This window comes from Phyllostomus hastatus, unplaced genomic scaffold (assembly GCF_019186645.2).
Source record: "Phyllostomus hastatus isolate PE091 unplaced genomic scaffold, TTU_PhHast_1.1 phas_contig_283, whole genome shotgun sequence".
NCBI classification, from domain to species: domain Eukaryota; kingdom Metazoa; phylum Chordata; class Mammalia; order Chiroptera; family Phyllostomidae; genus Phyllostomus; species Phyllostomus hastatus.
In genome coordinates this window covers 13,574,153-13,595,535 of record NW_025333833.1, presented here as the reverse complement: position 1 = coordinate 13,595,535, position 21,383 = coordinate 13,574,153, and the positions used below count along the sequence as shown (strand labels likewise).

The following is a 21,383-nucleotide window of genomic DNA, read 5'->3' as shown; positions in this document are numbered from 1 at the left end:
AAATACAAATAATGTGGGCAGTAAAAATTCTAACTTCGGGGTTTTCACATCATGAATCATTCTTGCAGTCGGAAGAGAACGTGCGCTGCCCTGAGCACACCTGGACTGGGCCGGCCCCACCGCTGCCCCACATCTTCCTTGAAAACCCACTTTAAGTTTCCTTCTGCAGTCTGCCCCTCCGTCCCCCAGCCTTGAGTTTACTGTTCAACAGCGCATATCGACTTTCTTTCTATTTCAACTTTAAATAAACAGGTAATTTGTTCTGTCAGTAAATACACAGTAAAAGACACATACCTGTCCTATTAAAAGACCGGAGACAAAAGACTTCCCTTGGAGATTCAGGTTTGAAAGATACTGGCCAACAGTCTCTTCTACGATGTAGGTTCTTCCCATTATTGATAACTAATTCAATCTCCTAAATTACAAAAAACACACACATAGTATTTTTAGGGAAAAAATATAACTTTCAATGTTTTCCTCGTGGAGGGAGTATAGCGAAGTGGTACTACTTCGATGCTATCACAAAACTTGCAGTGATTGCTTCTTAAATAGGGTCTTCTTACCTGCAAAGTTCAAATGCAGCTTCGGAATTCTCAACACAGTGCTGCAGTACATGACTACTAATCAGAGCTGATACGAGATGAGAATTACTTACACACCGAGGACCAGGGAGAGGACCCTAAATTAGCAGTCAGTATACTTGACTTCTCATTTCAGATGGACGGCTCCTTAGTTATCGTTGATAATCTATGGCTGAGCCTCAGCACACTCATTCCTCCAACAGAGATGTAACTTCTAATCTCCTCACTGGGAGGTGAGAAGAATGAAACTCATCTACTCGATAAGCACACAAGGAAGAACTGCTCACTACATGCTAGAAACTGTGTGCCTAGTGGGATGGTACAAAGATAATACTTGATCTCTGCTCCTGAGGAACTCACTGCACAACAAAAGGTCATAGACAAACAGCCGTGCAATAATAGCAAACGTCTGTTAGAAATAACTTCTTAGTAGTTAGAAATAACTTTTACTGAAACAAAGGAAGGTAATGTAACTTGCCCAAGTGACAAGGCTGGGAAGGGATTGAGCTGAGATTTAAACTCAGTCTGTTTCTAGAATTCACACCCTTAACTAGTGTGCTCATCTATTTTGTAACTCTTGTGTACAACAGGCATATTGACTTATAAAATAACTTAATATGACTAACATAAGCAGGGGAGGGCAACAATATTTGAATAACAATGAAATTGAAGGGATAAAACAAACATAAAATCCTTCAAAACCAACAAAAAATTCTGAATAAAAAGTCAAGACATTATAACACTCCTCTTCAAAGACTTCTTGAAGTGATGCTGCAAAGATACTAGTTTGTGAGGAAAAAAGTGACGAAAATCCATTTCTTACCAAATAATTATTTTGACCAAAACCTTACTATTGAACCACTTTCTTCTAGATTTCCTTTAATGTAATTCTATGTTCTGACTTTGGAGTTGAAAAACACAAAGCAAAGGAGCCAAGAGACTTGTATCACGGAGCAAATTCGAATCTAGGCTTCATTCCAAATCCTGGAAGTTGTGTCAATAAAAATGTGCTGTGTTCTGAAACAGGAACCTACCCCCCAAAAACTATGCTCGTGCTGAGGAATCATACCCAGCCTCCCCACTAAACCATACCAAAGGGTAACTCCTGACTGCGGATGAGGACCCGTGTATTCCTCCTACTGGCTCATGTTCCTTCGATTTGATTTTCTGCAGCTAGAAACCACAGGTACCAACTAAAAGAGCTAGGCAGTAATGAATGATGATCTCGAGGAGTTCACACTCACTGTGGGAGACAGAAATGTAAAGAGATGATATTCAAACATGTTGTAGAAGCTGTAAGACTGTAGGAACACAGATGCAGCATTGTGAGTGGAGATGAGAGTCATCTGAGTTCTACGAATGATTTCAGTCTCAGTGCAGCACAGTCAAGGTGACTGCGGACGTGCTGGGGCGGCAGGTCCGACACCAGGAAACTGCCGCTTGCCATGGTTTTGCGTTGTCTAACACCGAAGCCCAGGGAATTGGTTCCAGTTTGAAAGGGCCTACTGGATGCTGTTTTGTTTTTTTCCAAAGAGCCTGTTCAGCTTTGCCTCAAAAGGCATTAAATTACTTCCTACCTCTTTTCTGACAACTGTGCAAACAAGTTGGGTTTGCACACCATTTTTGTTTAGATTTGAGTCTAGACAGTACCATCTGTCCAAATCATTAATGCCTCTATACAGGGAAGAGCTTCCGACTTTTAGTAGTGCCTTAAGGTCTGTGTGCATTTCTGTGTATTAAATTTTCCTCTGCTTCATCACACTCTTCTACCCCTGTTCTTCTGGCCTAAAACTTCCTAATCCTTGCAGAAAACAGCAGTGACAGTGAACACAAAGTTATGGTATGTAACTTTCTAATCATATTTCTTCCAAGGTGTCACCTACCAGCCATGATAATGTATAAGAAGCTGAATGCAATAAGAAGATGAAAATGTACTGGGTGTTAAAATCTGGTTGAATGTCAGATTTTCCCCCCTAATGTTCCTCTAAAACTTTTAAATGTAACAAACCTTATTTTACAAAGTGCACTACTAAAAAGGTAGATCTTTCTTTCCAGGGGTGTCCAAACTTTTGACGTCTTTGGGCCACACATTAAATATACTGCGACACCTAATCATATACACACACACACACACACACACACACACACAAACACCTCATCATGTTTTAAGTAAATTCACGACTTCGTGTTGGGCCACATTCATAGCCACCCTGGGCTATATGCAGACCACGGGCGCGAGTTGGACACCCCTGCCTTACGCAGTTCAGTTCTTCCTGAAATGCGGTGCGTCCGCAGAAACTCTGCAAGCTGTCCAAACACTGTGACAAGGCCATGCAATTTCCCTGCACTCTGACTACCTAGTTTACAAAATAAAGATCTTGGATCAGAACAGGTCTGAAAACCTATGTAATTTCATGATTCTGTGAGTTCAAACTTGTCCTGGCTTCTTTCAAAAACCTTCTTAATTACAAATGAACCAGGCTCCTTAAATTCCTGTTACATATCACTGGTCCACACACACACAGCATCTAAATAACCATTTCAAATAAGGTGAGTTTGCCATTTATTTGATTGGAGTTGGACCGTAGTGTCTGCCCATATGTTTCTCCAGTCTCTTTCTTCCTTCAAAGAGAAAGCTGTGTCCAAGTGCACACACACACAACCTTCACACACACACACACACGAATTACAAACACCTTTAAGCTGACTCACCTGCACGCGTGGTCTACAGACCCACCTGAGAAGTGAGTTTAGGGTTCAAGTACCAGTCTCCAGCGGCCAATGAATTCATCAGAAAGCGACGGACTTCCCACACCTCACTTCCCACTCCAAACCCAGGGTCTCCCTCCGAGTCGGATGGCGCGGCTTGATGACGCCAGTTGCCCCCCTGCCTTCACCGCAGCGCCTCGGCCAAAGCCACTGCGGTCGCCACCCCGCCCCCTTCCGGGCACCGTTGAGATCTTGGCGTGAGCCCGGTGCCTGCGGTCCGGCCCTGCCGGGACCAATGCCCTCTAGTGGCTCAGTGTCTAGAAGCCGCCAAAGAGGACTCCCCATGGCATCCCGAAGCTTAGACGGTAAGGTTGCCCTGCTTTTCGGGGAGGGACGTGGGCTGACGAGTACTCTAGGGCGCCACCGCGCGGACAGCGGTCACGCGGCCGGGCTCGGAGCGCCAAGGGGCGGGGAGAAAGGAGGAAGCTGAAGCGGCTCTGCGCGATTGGGTTCACCGGGGCCATTGAGGAAAAAAAATACATTTCCCAGAATCCTGCGAGGCTTGAAGCGGATGTTGGGGTAGGGGGAACCGGAAATCCGAGTGCCAGTCCGCGTTACAGGCCTCCTCTGAACTCGTACTCCCAGGGTGCACAGCTTCCAGCGGCTGCGCGCGCACCCGGGTCCCGGCGTCGAGGCGCTACCGTTGCCGCCGCTAATCCGAGACTCGGCTTCCCAGGGTCCCGCCGCGGGAGTCTCCGGCGAGCAGGCGCGCGGGAGCCCGCGAGCGAGGTGGCAGAGGTGGCAGGCCAGGCTTCGGGGTCCTCCTGGCCTCCGCCTTTCTTCTCCGTTTCTGCTCCCTCGGCCGCTGCCGCTGTGGCCCCCGGCCCGACCGACATGGCGGCTGTGTTGCAGCAAGTTCTGGAGCGATCGGAACTGAACAAGCTGCCTAAGTCCGTCCAGAACAAACTCGAAAAGTTCCTGGCCGACCAACAGTCCGAGATCGATGGCCTGAAGGGGCGGCACGAGAAATTTAAGGTGGAGAGCGGTGAGTACGACCCACTTCCCGCCCTTAGTTCTGGGCCCGAGTCCGCAGCCGTGGCTGGTCTTTTCCCCTTCAAGGCTCGCCCTGTCCCCGATTTCACTGGCAGCATCGCTTGCTCGGTACCGTGGGCACCCTAGCCCTTGTCCTTCCTACTTCTCTCAGAGTTTGATGCGAAGGAGCCTTTCTGTTCGTTTGTTATTGTGAGTCTGAATCCACATTTGGGTCCGTTTTCCTTGTAATTAGGGTAGTCTCGTAATAAGGAATTGGGAAGATTTGGGTCTATTTACACGGGACTGAAGAGAGTCCGCAACCCCTATCTAAGCCTGGAGTAGCCTGTGTGTAAGTTGCATGTGAAATAAGGGTGATTTCCGCTCTGCCGTCTGCTCACCGGCATTCCGAGACCTTGTCAAATTGACCGTCTGTGCACTTGTTTTGGGCGTGTGTCGCTTGGTCCGGTAACGAACGAGACGAGATAGAAGTTCACAGAAATGAAGAGGTGCTCAGGAGGGCGTTGGCTACAAAGTGCACGTGCAGTGAATAAGTTGACTATATCGGACTTGCCTCTCAAGTTGGAATTTAATAGAAAATATGTTAACAACTATTATTAATACCTGTAGTAGACCCTCAAATTTAGAAAAGATACAATATTGGCTTGAACATCCTTCATAAAAGATGAGCATAGCAATTACCATGAGCAAAATACTAACTTCCTGTTGTGTGCCTTGGTTTACCAGTTGTTTGGGGGGCATTGGGGCTTGTCTTTGCTAAGTCGATTGAAAAGTTTGAATATATTTTTACTTCCGAAAATGTCATTATGAAGCAAGATTTATGTTGCAAGTTAATTTTCTGAGTCCCAAAAGTGACTATAGTACACTGCATTCAGTGTGCTATATTCAACATTTATTGAGACAATATTGAGTAGCGTCTGAGGGTGTGATACTGTGCTGAACAGTACATACTCAAGCCCCTTCCCATGGTACCTTAACACATTTGTTCTTACATAAATTTAGTCATTTAATATTTTTAGGTATTATTTTGACTATTACAAGTCTCTAAAGCAAAGCAGCTTTTAATTTAAACATGGTTTTTCTCCATTTAATAAAGCTTTCTTGGTTGCTTTATGCTAAGATTTGTGTTTGATTTTATTTTTTTTCTCCGCTGTCCTGTAGAACAACAGTACTTTGAGATTGAGAAGAGGCTGTCCCACAGTCAGGAGAGACTTGTGAGTGAAACCCGAGAGTGCCAAAGCTTGCGGCTTGAGCTGGAGAAGCTCAGTAAGTATTTAATGACATCTTTATAATATTTGGAGGATTACACTCTTCAGACACATTTGTGTGCTTTGGAAACATTTACTTACTGATACAAAAATGTTGATCAAGTATCATCGTTTTCATGTATGTTAATATTTTGATTTTTCATTCCTGGTAAAGACTGTAAAAGAACACAGAAGTTTAATGGTCAGGAGGTCTGGGTTTTAACTCAGTGCTGTTTTTTAACACACTTTTGCCACGTTTAACTCATAACAGTGCCTGAATGGTAGAAAGCTTTTTGAAAAAATTAAAGCAATCGTACACCTGAAAAGGTAAAGAGAGTGACTTGTTTTTATGTTGTTGTGTTGAAAGTTTAAAATCTATTAGTTCCATTACCTTTATTTGTGTTTTAACTCTCGGTTATAATTTTTATAAATATTTATTAATCCCAGGATATTTCCTATTTCACCCTAATTCAGGCAAAAAAGAGTAGCTTATTTCCTTCTTAATTAGTTTTTTTACACCATTAAGTCCTAGGAGGTACATAGGATCTGACATTTTGTGGGTGGAGGATATGTATTGGTTACTTTGTCCACAGCAGAAGAAAGCAAATGTCAGGGAAGACCTGTGTAGAATAGGGGCATACTTGTTAGTAGATGCAGCTAGATTTTAATTTGGGAATTAAGAAAGGTAATAACGAGAATGGTTAAAAACTTCCAACTTTCTTTCTTAACCAGGTTCATGTTCATTGGCTGTTTGGGTCATAACTTTTTTCCAGCTAATTTTGGCACAACTCATTTTTAAAACATTTGATGTACATATAAATGGTATGGTATGGATATGTGTTAATAAGGGCATAAATACCGAGTAGTTAGATCACGTTTATTATCTATATGTTGTGTTGCCTTGGCATAATCGACATGGTCTGTACAGTAGTGATGGTAAAGAATTTCAGAAAAATGACTCGACTGCAGCTGCTTGCGTGAGATCTGGAAAAGTGACAGGGAGGGGAAGTTGGGGATAAACCTACACGGAAATCTGACCTGTGCAGTTACATTTGTATTTTTTTGGTTTATCATTCTGGGTCTGTAAGTTTGGAAGCAGTAAGTTTGGAAGCAGTAAAGAACCTTGAAACAAAAGAGAAAATTTAGAAGAATTTAGCAGGGTTTTTTCTTTTGATCAGCTAGTTGTTCAAATAGAACTTAAGACTGGAAGTATAGTAAGTGATAACGTCTTTACCCATTCAATTGCTAGCATGTAATACAGGTGAGTCTTAATGGAAGAAAGCTTTAGAAAGTATACTGTTTCCTAATTACCTGTTCAGAAGAGAAACTATATAAGGAGAGAGAGCCCATTATAAGTGGATATTGGAGTGATAAATAAGCTGAATTGCAAATATAGTATTATCGTGATTCTGTGTACATTTTATGTAGTTTAAATGTTATTTCTTGATATTTTTAAACTCAGTTTCCTTGTTTATAAATATAATTGACTCTTTTTTTATAGCTGACTTGGAAGATGTCATTGCTTAAGAAAATTCATAATTGCATATGCTTTTTACCATAAATGTTCGCTAGAATTATCACAAGTGCAATTTTGGAGACAGGATAGCATATCTTAAAATTTGGTCAAGAAATATAGTAAATTTGGGGGTGTATTTGTGAATGTGGAATACATGTAGTATAACCTAGCCTTTCTAAGACTCCGATTTTTAATTTTAAAGTGTGTATGGGTGGCAGTTGGATAAAACCTGTCATTGCAAGTTTTAAGCCTTGGCGTATATGATTATAAAATTCCTTTTTTCCAGACAGTCAACTGAAGGCACTAACTGAGAAAAACAAAGAACTTGAATTTGCTCAGGATCGCAGTGTTGCCATTCAGGTAAATGTTATTCCTATGAATAAAACTAATTGTAAACATGATACTTGAGGAATTTTTCTATTCTGATTTTGTTTATTAGTTATATAGTCAATGAGAAGGTGAAATATGTTCTATTAAGAGAAGCTACTAACAAAAACATGTATACATGAATTTCTTAATTGGATATTTATATGTTTTATTGATTGCACATTTCTTTTACTCATTAGAATATATTGGTACTTGATATTTTAAACACTTGTTTTTAGCTTTGAAGCTCTTAAGTTCTAATTTTATTGATTTCCTTTTGTAAGTAAAGTGCCACATAATTAGACGTAGGATATTTATAATTCCATTCCCCCCACTCATCCCCTTACCTACCTGCCTTTCATCTTTCCTTCCTCTTAGAAATTATCTATTTAATGATCACTTTTGCCTAGCCCTTATTTCAAGTATTGTGATACTGTTGGGGATATGGGTGGATCCACATCAGAAATCATTTCCTTAGAGTAGTGATATGAATAACAAATTGAATGTAATTAATGAGGGCTGTTGACCAGTTTGTTTAATAAAGTGATTATACCTAGTGATTCTTTTTCTTTCTTTGTTTCTTTTTTTTTTTTTTTAACGATTTTGTTTATTTCTAGAGACGGGGAAGAGAGGGAGAGAAACATGATTGGTTGTCTCTCATGCACCCCCCAGCCAGGGACCTGGCCTGCAGCACAGGCATGTGCTTGCCCAGGAATCTAACCAGCAACCTTTCACCTTGCAGGAGGATGCCCAGCTCACTGAGCTGTGCCAGTTAGGGGTGTCCCGTGAATCTTTAGCCAGATTGAACCTTAGACTCTGTTGGGGTTTTTTGTTTGTTTGTTTGTTTGTTTTAATTTTTGAAAGGTACTTGATATGTAAAAAATATTGAGAAAGGGTAATAGACTTGTTCCAACAGAAATTGAAAGGGTACTAGAACTTGATCCAAGGTGTAAATACATATTTATATTGGTTCAAAAAAAAAAAACAAACCATGGCATGTTTGAGTAGGACACTTCCAAATGACAGTGACATGAGGAATTTTTTCATGAGCCGAGGAAAAATAAGTTTTAAAAATCCAAAACATGAACAAAAATGTCAAGAGTATAGGTAATTTTTAAACTTTTTGCTGTGTGAGTTATAAGATAAAGAAAACCAACAATCTTTAAATCTTAGCTATCATTAACTAAAGTGACAGTTTCTTATTCAAGTTCCTATATTGATTAATCAGCTTGATTTTTTTATTTATGTATTATGCTTACTCCTCTGTATGGCAGAGCCAATTTACAAGGACAAAGGAAGAATTAGAAGCTGAGAAAAGAGACTTAATTAGGACCAATGAGAGACTATCTCAAGAACTGGAATATGTAACAGGTATGAAGCAGCACTTTAGCCTCTAACTCTGCTCTTTTCCTTTCTCTTCTGACAATGCTAGGAATTAATTCCCTGTCCACGCCTGTTGGTATTTATTTATCATAGTTCAGAATACAATTCAGGGTAATAGCCTATTGTTTCTCCCACTTACTTATCTTTAAGTCATTATCAAGGATTAAAAGAACTGTATAGACAAGTACACAAATGAAAAACATCTCAAAGAAGTGATTTGAACCAAGGGTGACATGCAAAGATACTTAATACAATGGTATTAATAATATCAAGTTGGCAGTTTAAATGTTCGTTTGTAGAGGCTGAACTTTATTTTATATATAAACCTTTACTAATATAAACTATCCACGACCATTCAGTATAGGAACCTAAAAGGAAAGCCCATATTTAAAGACATACACTGAAGTAGTCACGAGGCAGGAGAACAAAATGTGTAAACATATAGACTATATTGTATAATACAGTTGATATATTCAGGTGAACATGACTCTTCTCAGTTTAATGGTATCAAGTTCCCTTTGGTTACTTTTTGTAAGAGTTTTGAAAAGTTCTGTTGCTATTAAAGGAAAAACTTTTGAATATTTACGTTATATAACATTTAACTAGATTTTTCCAGTCTCAGAAAAAAAGTTACTTCAAAGTATTTGTTGATTATGATCAGCTGATGGGTAGGTAAAAGTTAATAGATTTTTTTTTTTCATAAAAACCTTGATGTAAGGAATATAAAAGTAAACATATATTCTGATAGTTTTGAATGGAAGGTCTTTATATGTATATACGTCATTTTTTTCCTTTTACTTAACAGGTAAGCCATTTGTGAAATTTTAATTGACCTTTCATTATATATCAGAAAAGTTACTGTTAATTTTGTATATTTAACTTTAAGACGCTGCATTTAAATAAAATAACCAGTGTAATTTAAATTGTTGTTTGGGTGCAGGAATTTGGCTTCTTTATCATCTATTTATTCAAAACAATTATAATTCAGTATGGCAGAAATAAATTAGAGGAATTGAAAACTAACATATTTTTTGGACCATAACACACACCTAGGTTTTAGAGGAGGAAAATAGGGGAAAATATTTGAAGCAAAAAATGTGGTAAAATATTTAATAACATAAATGATGTAGTATTTCACCAATGTAAATATAAACAGAACTCAACAGCAGCATTAACAACCATTATTCCTCCCAAATTTGGGGAGGGGTGCGTCTTATAGCCCAAAAAATATGGGTGCTTGCTTAGTATTAAATGTTTATATTCCTAGATAATGCATTTTTGATGTTTGGTTCCTCTCAGCAATAATTATTATTTTCAAATTCTCGTCTGACCTTTCTAGAGGATGTTAAACGTTTAACTGAAAAACTTAAAGAAAGCAATGCAACAAAGGGTGAACTTCAGTTAAAATTGGATGAACTTCAGGCTTCTGATGTTTCTGTCAAGGCAAGTAACAAATAATTTCTAATGCACAACATAAAATTTTTGCTTAAAATTCACCTAAATTAAATTTAGGCAAGTATCTATAAGGTAATTAAAGCTGTGTTTTTGAATGTCAGGAATTAAGGATTAAGGCAGTTTTAGTTGAACTGTTTTGCTTATGTGATTTTTTTTTTTTAGATTTTATTTATTTATTTTTAGAGAAGGGAGGGAGAAAGAGAGACAGACAGACAGAGACAGGCATCAATGTGTGGTTGCTGGGGGCCGTGGCCTGCAACCCAGGCATGTGCCCTGACTGGGAATCAAACCCGCGATGCTTTGGTTCGCAGCCCGCGCTCAATCCACTGAGCTATGCCAGCCAGGGCTTGCTTATGTGATTTAAGTTTCTTGTTCTTATCTGGTTGTGTTTTCTGTTAAGAATTCTTGCAGATACTTATTTCTATTGTAAGATAAAATTCTGTTCCTTGGTTGTAGACAAAATCTTTTAAATAATGATATATTGTCCTTTACTATAAATATAAATGTTATTTTGGGGGAATTTCTTTAGTATCGAGAAAAACGTTTGGAGCAAGAAAAGGAATTACTGCAAAATCAGAATACGTGGCTGAATACAGAGTTGAAAACCAAAACTGATGAACTTCTGGCTCTTGGCAGAGAAAAAGGAAATGAGATTCTAGAGCTTAAATGTAACCTTGAAAACAAAAAAGAGGAGGTATGTTAGTAAAATTGTATCTTCATATTAGTTACAATTTACATTTGTGTGGCAGTTTATTAAACAGTTACTTAGTGGCATGCACCAATAAATGAAGGATTGAGGGTCAAATATGGAAGACATAACTGATAAACAGTTTGCCTGGGAAATTAATCAGTTACTTTTAAATAAAATTTATGATAAAATCTTTGGTGAATTTTGGTAGTACTACTATCTTATGGTATATCTTTCCTAAGACATGTTTAAGTAGTAGTGATAAGTTTTTGTGAACTAAATCCAAACATGTGTGCTTGTGAGCTATTATTTTCATTTATCCATATTTTCATTTATCCATATTTTATATCCATAAATATCCATATTTTATATGAAATGTTTTTCAGGGTGTGGGGAATTATTTTGTGCTTAGTTGACAGCTAAACTCCATATCAAGTTAATTACAGTTAATATAGCATTCTCCCCTGTCCAACTCTACTCTTTCTTTCTAGGTTACTAGAATGGAAGAACAGATGAACAGCTTGAAAACATCAAATGAGAATCTTCAAAAGCATGTAGAAGATCTGTTGACCAAACTGAAAGAGGTATAGTGACCACTTTAAAATGTCTGTTTTACAAAAACACTACAGCAGTTATGAAACTTTCTTTATGAAGCCATTTTATGATTTGCACTGTTCCTGGCACTGTAAAATAGGACACTTACCTAATCATACATAACAGTTATATGTTGTATCCTAAGTAATGTCTAAAAAGGAGTGTCATTAATTTTAATACTATTTAAGTATTCCACTTTTAGATAAAAAATCATTACTATCCATCCTTAAAGTAATTCATCTTTATCATGAAAACTGATTTCAATTTAAGGTTTTAATTTTATTTCTTTATAAAAATGTACTTTGTTTTTTAAAGATTTTCTTTATTCTTAGAGAGGGAAGGGAGAGAGAGAGACAGACAGACAGACAGACAGACATCAATGTGCAGTTGCTGGGGGTTATGGCCTGCAACCCAGGCATGTACCCTGACTGGGAATCGAACCTGCTACACTTTGATTCGCAGCCTGCGCTCAATCCACTGAGCTACGCGATTCAGGGCTTAAAATGTACTTTTTTTATCTTGGTGTTTGAATCATTCTAAGTTCAGTTCAAATGTGTCTGCTATAATTGGTCGGTTTGTTTGTTTCAGGCCAAGGAACAACAGGCCAGTATGGAAGAGAAATTCCACAATGAATTAAATGCTCACATAAAACTCTCTAATCTGTACAAGGTAGGAACCCCACCACACATTTTAGTGCCCTAATGTTACTTTGTTGCACATTTTGATAACTTTAAGATTGAATTTTAGAGTGCTGCAGATGACTCAGAGGCAAAGAGCAATGAACTGACCCGAGCAGTGGATGAACTACACAAGCTTTTGAAAGAAGCTGGAGAAGGTAACTTTTGAGTTACAGGAAGATGATTTTGTTTTTAGGTGGAAGGTACTTTTTCCTTTACCTTTTTGTAGCTTGTTGGATTTCGAAGTTAGATTAACTATATAGGGACACAAACTTTAGTATAAAATTCTGGATTTTCAGCAAATAGTGTATTTAAAAATATAGTGTTTTTCTGTTTTGTTCAGCTAATAACCTTATGTATAATATGATCTTTAGTAGAAAGCTTTTCTTCCATCTTTAAAATACTTCTGATTAATACATATGGGTTTATAGTTTGGGTACTCTCTTAATCCATGAGTAAGACTGACTTAAATCATAAATAGTGTATTTTAAAGTCTTCTATTTTCTTTTTTTTAAAACATTTTATTGATTATGCTATTACAGTTGTCCCATTTCCCCCCTTCACTCCCCTCCACCCTGCACACCCTCTCCCACCCACATTTCTCCCCTTTAGTTCATGTCCATGTGTCATACTTTAAAGTTCTTGGCTTCTACATTTCCTATACTGTTCTTACCCTCCCCCTGTCTATTTTCTACCTATCATCTGTGCTACTTATTCTCTGTACCTTTTCCCCCTCTGTGCTCCTCCCATTCCCCTGTTGATAACCCTCCATGTGATCTCCATTTCTGTGGTTCTGTTCCTGTTCTAGTTGTTTGCTTAGTTTCTTTTTGTTTTAAGTGTGATTGTTAATTATTGTGAGTTGCTGTCGTTTTAGTGTACATGTTTTTTTTTTATCATCTTTTTCCTAGGTAAGTCCCTTTAACATTTCATAAAATAAGGGCTTGGTGATGATGAACTCCTTTAATTTGACCTTATCTGAAAAGCACTTTATCTGTCCTTCCATTCTAAATGAAAGCTTTGCTGGATAGAGCAATCTTGGATGTAGGTCCTTGCCTTTCATGACTTGGAATACTTCTTTCCAGCCCCTTCTTGCCTGTAAGGTCTCTTTTGAGAAATTAGCTGACAGTCTGATGGGAACTCCTTTGTAGGTAACTGTCTCCTTTTTTCTTGCTGCTTTTCAGATACTCTCCTTATCTTTAATCTTGGCTAATGTAATTATGATGTGCCTTGGTGTGTTCCTCCTTGGGTCCAACTTCTTTGGGACTCTCTGAGCTTCCTGGACTTCCTGGGGGTCTGTTTCCTTTGCCAGATTGGGGAAGTTCTCCTTCATTTTTTGTTCAAATAAGTTTTCAGTTTCTTGCTCTTCCTCTTCCCCTTCTGGTACCCCTATAATTCAGATGTTGGAATGTTTAAAGTTGTCCTGGAGGTTCCTAAGCCTCTCTTCATTTTTTTGAATTCTTGTTTCTTTATTCTTTTCTGATTGGATGTGTCTTTCTTCCTGCTGGTCCACTCCATTGATTTGAGTCCCAGTTTCCTTCATCACTATTGCTTCCCTGTACATTTTCCTTTATTTCTCTTAGCGTAGCCTTTGTTTTTTCATCTAATTTACAACCAAATTCAACCAGTTCTGTGAGCATCCTGCTTACTAGTGTTTTGAACTATGCTATGCATCTGATAGGTTGGTTATCTCTTCACTTAGTTGAATTTTTTCTGGAGTTTTGTTCAGCTGTTAGGGCTTTTTGTCTTGTCACCCCGTAGTGAGGGGCGGAGCCTTAGGTGTTCACCAGGGTGGGGCAACCCACCTTGCTGGTTTGTGACGCCATATGTGGGGGACGGTTGGGGAGGGAACAGTGGTGCTTGCTCCGCCCTCTGCCGGATTTCCGTCCCTTCCGCTGCTTCCCCCAGGCAAACTAGGCCCTTCTGGTGCTGATTCCCGGGTAGGTGGGCTTGTGTTACGTTCTAGGACCCTGTGGGTCTCTCCAGCGAACTCTCCTGTGAGGCTGGGAGTCTCTCCCGGCACCTCAACCCCCGTGGCCGTTTTCAGTAGGTGTTTTGAAGCTTTATTTCTCTGCACTGGGACCCTGGGTTGCGAGGTATGTCTCCCTCCCCAGTTTAGCCTGGTTTATCTGCTTGCCGCTGTGTGACTGCCTAGTCAGCCAGCCGCCTTGCGCGCCACACCCTTCCACAATCCACCGCCTCCGCCAGCTGCCTCTTTGCACGCTCTGGGTCCACACGCTGCCTCCTCTTTGTGCTGCGCACCCAGTGTCCAGCAGCCGCCACGAGCCCTCTCCCTCCTGGCCACCCATCTTCGCCCCTCCTGCCTCCGCCTCTCCTGCCGCTCTGGGTGAATGTATCTACTTCAACTCCGTGGTTGTTGGACTTCCACGCAGTTCAATTTTCTGTCAGTACTGGTTGTTTTGTTTGTTTGTTTTAAATTGTCCTTATTTTGGTTGTGTGAAGAGGCACAGTGTATCTACCTACACTTCCATCTTGGCCAGAAGTCTGATTCTCTTATATTCTTACTTTTTTTATTTTTAAATGTAACTTATTTTTGTGTGATTTTTTTCAGTTATTTCCTATGCTCTAGACTAAAGATCAGATAAAACCAAAGAGATACTGAGAGGCACTTTTTTTTACAATTCAAGTTCCCTTATTTTCCCTAGGGATAGGAGACATCAAAAGGAGAAATAGTTTTGCCAGGCCAGAACATTTCAGGAATTATAATTAGAGCAAGAGCTTTCAGTGAATGATAACTGTCAACTGCAGTCTGTCTAAAATTTAGTATTGTCTGATGGAGGGAAAAATGACTATTCTGTTACATTTTATAAGCGCCAGCATTTTAACTATATATTTCAATATTGTCTTTAAAAATGTTTTTAGCAAATAAAGCAATTCAAGATCATCTTCTAGAGGTAGAGGAATCTAAAGAACAAATGGAAAAAGAAATGCTTGAGAAATTAGGTAAATTGGAGAAAGAACTAGAGAATGCAAATGACCTGCTTTCTGCCACAAAACGTAAAGGTATGGATTAAGATACTTACTAATGTCTAGAAATCCTAGCACTTCCCTACATGGGTCTCACTTAGTTTTACTAATAGAATTTCTCTGTCATTTGTGATGTAGGAAACTCCATTGAGCAATAGCATTAGAATGTGTTTTTAGTTTAAAATTAGTACTTTATGCATATTTTTACTGTATTGTCAGAAGTATTATTTGGTCACATGTAATTTATGTGTCATTTTTTCAAAATATTTTCAACTATATTGAATGATTTTTAGAATTGAGTTATGTTACAGTACTCTTTGATGTCAGTTTTAGATCTTCACAGAAATTTACATGTAATGTATCATAGGTGTCACTTATTTGAAAAACACATTAGCGCCTTTATTTTGAAATTTTCAAAAAGTACAGTAGACTTCTATGTGTTGGCACAGGAGCCATACTATCCGAAGAGGAGCTCACAGCCATGTCTCCCACTGCGGCAGCTGTAGCTAAGATCGTGAAACCCGGCATGAAACTGACTGAGGTAAGAGTGGTGGTACATCCTGTTGTTTTCCCTTCAGCAGAAGTGTTCAGCTCTCTGTGAAACTCAGTCCTAAGAAAAATTATTCTTAAAATGATCTGAAGATTAATGTGTCATACTGGGAAAGGCTTTCTTGATTCCTAGTTCTGTGTAACATATAGTAAATATTTCCATCTTTTTAAGTGCTAATCAGTGTTTATTATGAAGATAGATAGAATACGTACACTTATATTCTCATGCTTACATTTGAAACAAACCCTCTTCTGCTTTCAGTTGTATAATGCTTATGTGGAAACTCAGGATCAGTTGCTCTTGGAGAAACTAGAGAACAAAAGAATTAACAAGTACTTAGATGAAATCGTAAAAGAAGTTGAAGCCAAAGCACCGATTCTGAAACGCCAGCGCGAGGAGTATGAACGTGCACAGAAAGCTGTGGCAAGTTTATCAGTTAAGCTTGAACAAGCTATGAAGGTTAGTTCCAGTCCTAAATTTGGGCTCTGGGAAAAACATGTAAGAAACAGTGATTCGACATATTAAAGTGTGTCATTACATTATGAGACACCTGTAATCACAAAATGTTCTACCTTCATTGGGCTAAAATTGTGAGAACCTTCTATGTTTTCTAAAACACTTAGGATCGTTTCTGTAGGGCTCCTTAGGAGGTGATACGTGGCTACTTGAGATCTATCTTTGTAATAGAGCACTCCTAAATACAGCACTGTTTTGTTTTGTTTGTTTTTGTCGAACATTGTGGTGCAAACTTGTTCACTAACTCTGCATGGTGTTGCCAAAGTGAGGGGAAACAGGTTTGCTAAATTGTGGTGATAGAAATATATTAGCCTTAGAAGCTATTGAGGTGGTCCATTCTATCCTAGTACAGTGTAAAAAAAAAGTTGTGATACTTGTTTCTAGAAATGATAGAATTGTTTCACCTTAGGGAAGAACATTTTTATACCATTTGACAATCTGACAAATCTTCATATACATTATCTGTTTTTTAATTTTTTTAAACCCTCACTCAAAGATATATCCATTGATTCCAGAGAAAAAAAAAGGCATTGATTCTAGACGAACATCCGTAGGTTGCCACCCGAACATGCCCCCAACCAGGGACCAAACCCACACTGTAGGCATGTGCCCTGACTGGGAATCGAACCCACAACCTTTTGGTTTATGGGACAATGCTCCAACCACCCAAGCCACATTGCCCAGGCTATATATATTATTTTGTTACTGTTTCTTTACATGTCAGAACCACCAAGGAAATTCATAAATGTCTTTTACCTCTTAAGATTCCCTTTTAATACATAATGATGAAATAAGAGTATTTATAGTCTGGTAATTTTACTTTTAGGGCACAACTATTAATATTACTGAGAAATCTTTAAGATTTATTAAATATGTTTTGTTGTTTTTTTTTTTTAAGGAAATTCAATTAAGTCAGTTTGTATCTGCCTTTCTACTGATGAATTTCCTTCATTCTGTCTTTTTCCTTTCCTTCCTCGTTCCCTCCCTCCCACCCTTCCTTTCCTAGTACAAATAAATTGTATCCTTCACTCAAACTTAAACTTTTATTGCTATTACTATTACAATTTAGATAGCAGTTTAAATCGGGATATATCTTACTGTTTCTCCCCTGAATCAAATGACATCTGCCAGTTTTGCTTTGACAGAATATTGGCTTTGTGACACCCCCTTTCTTCATCTGGTTTGAAAAGTGATCCCTTAGATCTGATTAGAATTGGAGTTTCTCCACTGTGGAGGGTGAGCTTTGTTTGGAGCTTACTGTCTAAAGGGGGTAGATAGTGAGGTGGAGGGGCTTAAGAATCAGGAAAAAGCAGCTATTAATGATGGGGAAAGCTCTTCTTCACTAATGTACAGGCACAGTACCAGCAATCCCTTATTTTTTCATAACTGTCAAAGAGTGTTAGAATAATTACTGTGGCTCTTTTTTACAACTGAATCTTCTGTCCGTAATGTACACCAGATGTCCTTCAGTCTAGACTCTGTGATGATTATTCGTGAGAGCTTTAGGGTTTTCTAACTAATAACTTCCTTCCTAGGCGTCTTAATTGATCCCGTTTTGAATTCAGTAGACTTGTATTATTGGAATAGCTCATGAATGTTCGCTTGCTTCATTCTGTCATATACTAGTTGTCTTTGAAACTGGTTTAGACACAGCATTAGGGCAGCGCGCTACTTAAAATGCCAGGATAAATATGAGCCGTCTTTTACTTGAATAGTATTTTTAGATTTTTTACTTGAAAACAATACATTATAAAGCCAAATTTGTATGAATATGAAGTAACACGTAATGTCTCAGGTATTTTGTGCTCATATGAGGCTCCTTAAAGCTGCCTCTGAATCCCTATTGGTGCTGTGATGCGGAACTTGGCAGAGCACTGCAGATGTCACTGGGTGTTTTTTGTTGTTGTTTTGTGGTTTTTTACAGCTTTGTAACATTTGCTACTGATTATTTAGAATTAATTCTTAATGTGTTTTTTACAAAATCAAGTTTTTTATGCATCTTACCCAACATTTTTTACTTATTCGGTATTTATTTTCAGGTAACCAGAGTACTAGATTATCATTGTAATACTATCCTTTGTTTTTGTCTAAGTAACAAAACTTTTGAGATTATTTAACATGTTGGTGTGTCTATAAAATTGTAAGTGACAGTTGGAGAGAGGGGGCATGTTGCCCATCGTTTTTATGTGGTGATGAACATTATGATGAACAATCATTGAGATAATTAAGAAATACATGTATTCATATTGGGTTGGCCAAAAATGTTTGTTTAGTTTTTTCTGTATGATGGCTCTGGTAATGTCTTTAACCTCATTTGAAACAATTTTCTTAGACTACTGTGATAACTGTCATGTTAGTGTTCATTTAAAAAAAAAAATAAAATTGGTGAATTTTTGTGCAGCCATTTTAATATTAAAGATGGAAGAAAGTACACAACATTTTTGGCATATTCTTTCATATTTCAAGAAAGGTAAAAACATAACTGAAACACAAAATATAATTTGTACAGTATATGGAAAATGTACTGTGACTGATCAGATGTGTCAAAAGTGATTTGCAAAGTTTTTTGGTACTGCTGACATTGTGGCCGAATAACTTTGCTGTGGCTGTCTTATGCCCTGGAAGGTGTTTAGCAGCACCCCTGGCCTCTATCCACTAGAAGCCAATAGCAGGAGAGAGCCAACATACTCAAAATACCGAAATCAGTGAAGTTATTAGTGAAATGAAAAATGTGTCTTTTATTTTGCGGAAAAAACTAAATAGACTTTTTGGCCAAGCCAATAATTACAAAGGATTTCTCTTTAGGATTTATTATGTAGAAATATGTTAATTGGATATTTTTAGTTTATAAGTTGATTATTATGGTATTTGAGCACTCTATTCATTTACTGTTTCATCTATATAGATCTTATAAGGAAATACAGAATTTTAACTTGAATTTACATTTTATAGGAGATTCAACGATTACAGGAGGACACTGATAAAGCCAACAAACATTCCTCTGTACTTGAAAGAGACAATCAGAGAATGGAAATTCAAATAAAAGATCTTTCACAGCAGGTTAGAAGTTTTTTCCTTTCCTATTTTCTTTTCCCCTAAACTGATGACTCGGTAATGTTTGAATTTGTTTCCAGGAATCTAAGAGAGAATTGCCACATAGGAAATTTATGTCAATTAGGAATACTACTCCATGAGAATGGCACCCTAGTCATTGATCTTCCATAGCCCCTCCTTTTTTCTTACGTGTTTGGTAAATTTTCAGATTACAGGCACTGGTTGTAATAAATGAAATAATTCAAATATAAATATAATTTCTTTCCCCTGCCCATGTCCCAGGGTATAACCAAATAACAGACTTCTATATATTCTTTCATGTCATTCTTTTTACATTTATAAACACGTGAGCAAATATAAACATGTATGAGTTTTCTGTGTTTTTACTGATACAAAACGATGCCATATTCATTACTCTGCCACTTTTTAGCTGAACTAGTCAGGAAGTGTAGACCTATTTTGGTCATAAATTTTACCCTAATTTATGTTTGTGGGTCTACACACACAAACAACACTAAGTTTTTGTCTAAATGGGTTTAAAATCTATTTTTCACTCTCTTTTTCTGCTTCATTAGATAGTACATACATAAGGATGACAGTACTAGCATTGTTGTACAGAAATTGAATAATGCTTCTGGAATTATAATGTGGCTGCTTTGTAAAAGTAACAGCCTTCATTACCTACTTGATAGAAATGAAAATAGTTTTTTTGTTAGACATTTTTAGGTCTTAATATTTAAAATATGTTTGATATTTTGGCATTTAAGATAATGTAATACAAGTCGATGGTGTTTATAAAGTAATGTTTTTATTTGAAAATTTTTCTTCTAAATGTTTCCAGAATCAAAGCCAGTGCTCTTCAGTATTTGATGATATTAATACTTTCTTTTTAGATTAGAGTGCTTTTGATGGAACTTGAGGAAGCAAGGGGTAACCATGTAATTCGTGATGAGGAAGTAAGCTCTGCTGATATAAGCAGTTCATCTGAAGTAATATCCCAGCACCTAGTATCTTACAGAAATATCGAAGAGCTTCAACAGCAAAATCAGCGTCTGTTAGTGGCTCTTAGGGAACTTGGGGAGACCAGAGAAAGAGAAGAACAAGAAACAACTTCATCCAAGTAAGTTATGGACTACCTTGATTGTTCAGCAAACATTTATTGAAAACTCCTGATGTATCCCCTAGCAGTGCCAGCCTGGGAATGTAGTGATTTGGGAGAGAGAAAGAATTGAGCAACAATACCAAGAAAAAAAAATTTCTCTCAGGGAGCTCAGTTTGTGGATGAGCTTGGTAATTAGATAAGGAGATAATTTTAGTTCAGCATGGTCAGTGCTGTAATAGATAAAAACCTGCTCATGCGAACTTTGAGGTAGAGGACCTTGCCTAGATTTTAGAGAACACACCAGACTTCGGAGAGAAGATGCGTAGGAATTACTCAGGCAAAGTTGTTTTGGTTTGGTTTTTTTAGTGTGTTTGGTGCTAAAGGAGGAGGAGTGGCTATGAAGGCAAAACTTCTGGAGTTTAGCCTGAGTGGAATTGGTTTATTTTTGCAGACAGATTTTTCAGGTGACAGTGATGAGTGTGTGAGTCCTTTATGGTGGGGCTTTGGAAGTGGTTATTACACATGTCACTTAGAAGAAAGAAAGGGTAAGAGAGAAAAATAGGATGCTTAATGACAGATGGTAAAATACTTGGTCTGTGTTACACAGTAGAAATTACAACTGCCTCTCAATGTCAGTGAAATAGACTTGGGGTTTTTTTGTAGGATTACTGAGCTGCAGCTCAAACTGGAGAGCGCCCTCACTGAATTGGAGCAACTCCGTGGGTCCCGACAGCATCAGATGCAACTGGTTGACTCCATAGTTCGTCAGCGTGATATGTACCGTATTTTGTTGTCACAGACAACAGGAGTTGTCATTCCTTTACAAGGTAGGTTTCTATCTCTTATCTTAAAGGTATCCAAGTATTTGGGGCAATTTTTCTGAAATGGATATTAGAGAATGGATTCTGCA

At 38.1% G+C, this 21,383-nt stretch overlaps 2 protein-coding genes and 1 non-coding gene across 6 annotated transcripts in view; 2 read left to right on the top strand and 1 right to left on the bottom strand.

Annotated features, from left to right (window-relative positions):
• ODR4 (odr-4 GPCR localization factor homolog) overlaps nt 1–3,455 on the bottom strand; it is a 28,125-nt gene extending 24,670 nt beyond the window's left edge. The window contains exons 1-2 of one of the 2 annotated variants that reach the window (XM_045838494.1): nt 3,319–3,455; nt 295–415 (exon numbers count right to left, since the gene is read on the bottom strand). In XM_045838494.1, coding sequence (XP_045694450.1) covers nt 295–393 — 99 coding nt within the window. In that variant the 5' untranslated portion in view covers nt 394–415; nt 3,319–3,455. Of the gene's footprint in view, nt 1–294; nt 416–3,293 lie in introns of both variants that reach the window. The other variant, XM_045838493.1, reaches the window with a different exon arrangement.
• TPR (translocated promoter region, nuclear basket protein) overlaps nt 3,431–21,383 on the top strand; it is a 61,178-nt gene continuing 43,225 nt past the window's right edge. For 2 of the 3 annotated variants that reach the window (XM_045838488.1, XM_045838486.1), the window contains exons 1-16: nt 3,431–3,655; nt 4,027–4,335; nt 5,502–5,606; nt 7,390–7,463; nt 8,744–8,840; nt 10,192–10,295; nt 10,837–11,001; nt 11,487–11,579; nt 12,178–12,258; nt 12,337–12,424; nt 15,147–15,287; nt 15,701–15,792; nt 16,063–16,260; nt 19,270–19,377; nt 20,265–20,491; nt 21,137–21,300. In XM_045838488.1, the coding sequence (XP_045694444.1) occupies nt 3,451–3,655; nt 4,027–4,335; nt 5,502–5,606; nt 7,390–7,463; nt 8,744–8,840; nt 10,192–10,295; nt 10,837–11,001; nt 11,487–11,579; nt 12,178–12,258; nt 12,337–12,424; nt 15,147–15,287; nt 15,701–15,792; nt 16,063–16,260; nt 19,270–19,377; nt 20,265–20,491; nt 21,137–21,300 (2,251 nt within the window). In that variant the 5' untranslated portion in view covers nt 3,431–3,450. Of the gene's footprint in view, nt 3,656–3,935; nt 4,336–5,501; nt 5,607–7,389; nt 7,464–8,743; nt 8,841–10,191; nt 10,296–10,836; nt 11,002–11,486; nt 11,580–12,177; nt 12,259–12,336; nt 12,425–15,146; nt 15,288–15,700; nt 15,793–16,062; nt 16,261–19,269; nt 19,378–20,264; nt 20,492–21,136; nt 21,301–21,383 lie in introns of all 3 variants that reach the window. The other variant, XM_045838489.1, reaches the window with a different exon arrangement.
• LOC123818585 lies at nt 16,543–16,671 on the top strand. The gene has a single exon (XR_006785654.1). It is a non-coding gene; the product is annotated as a small nucleolar RNA SNORA66 (small nucleolar RNA).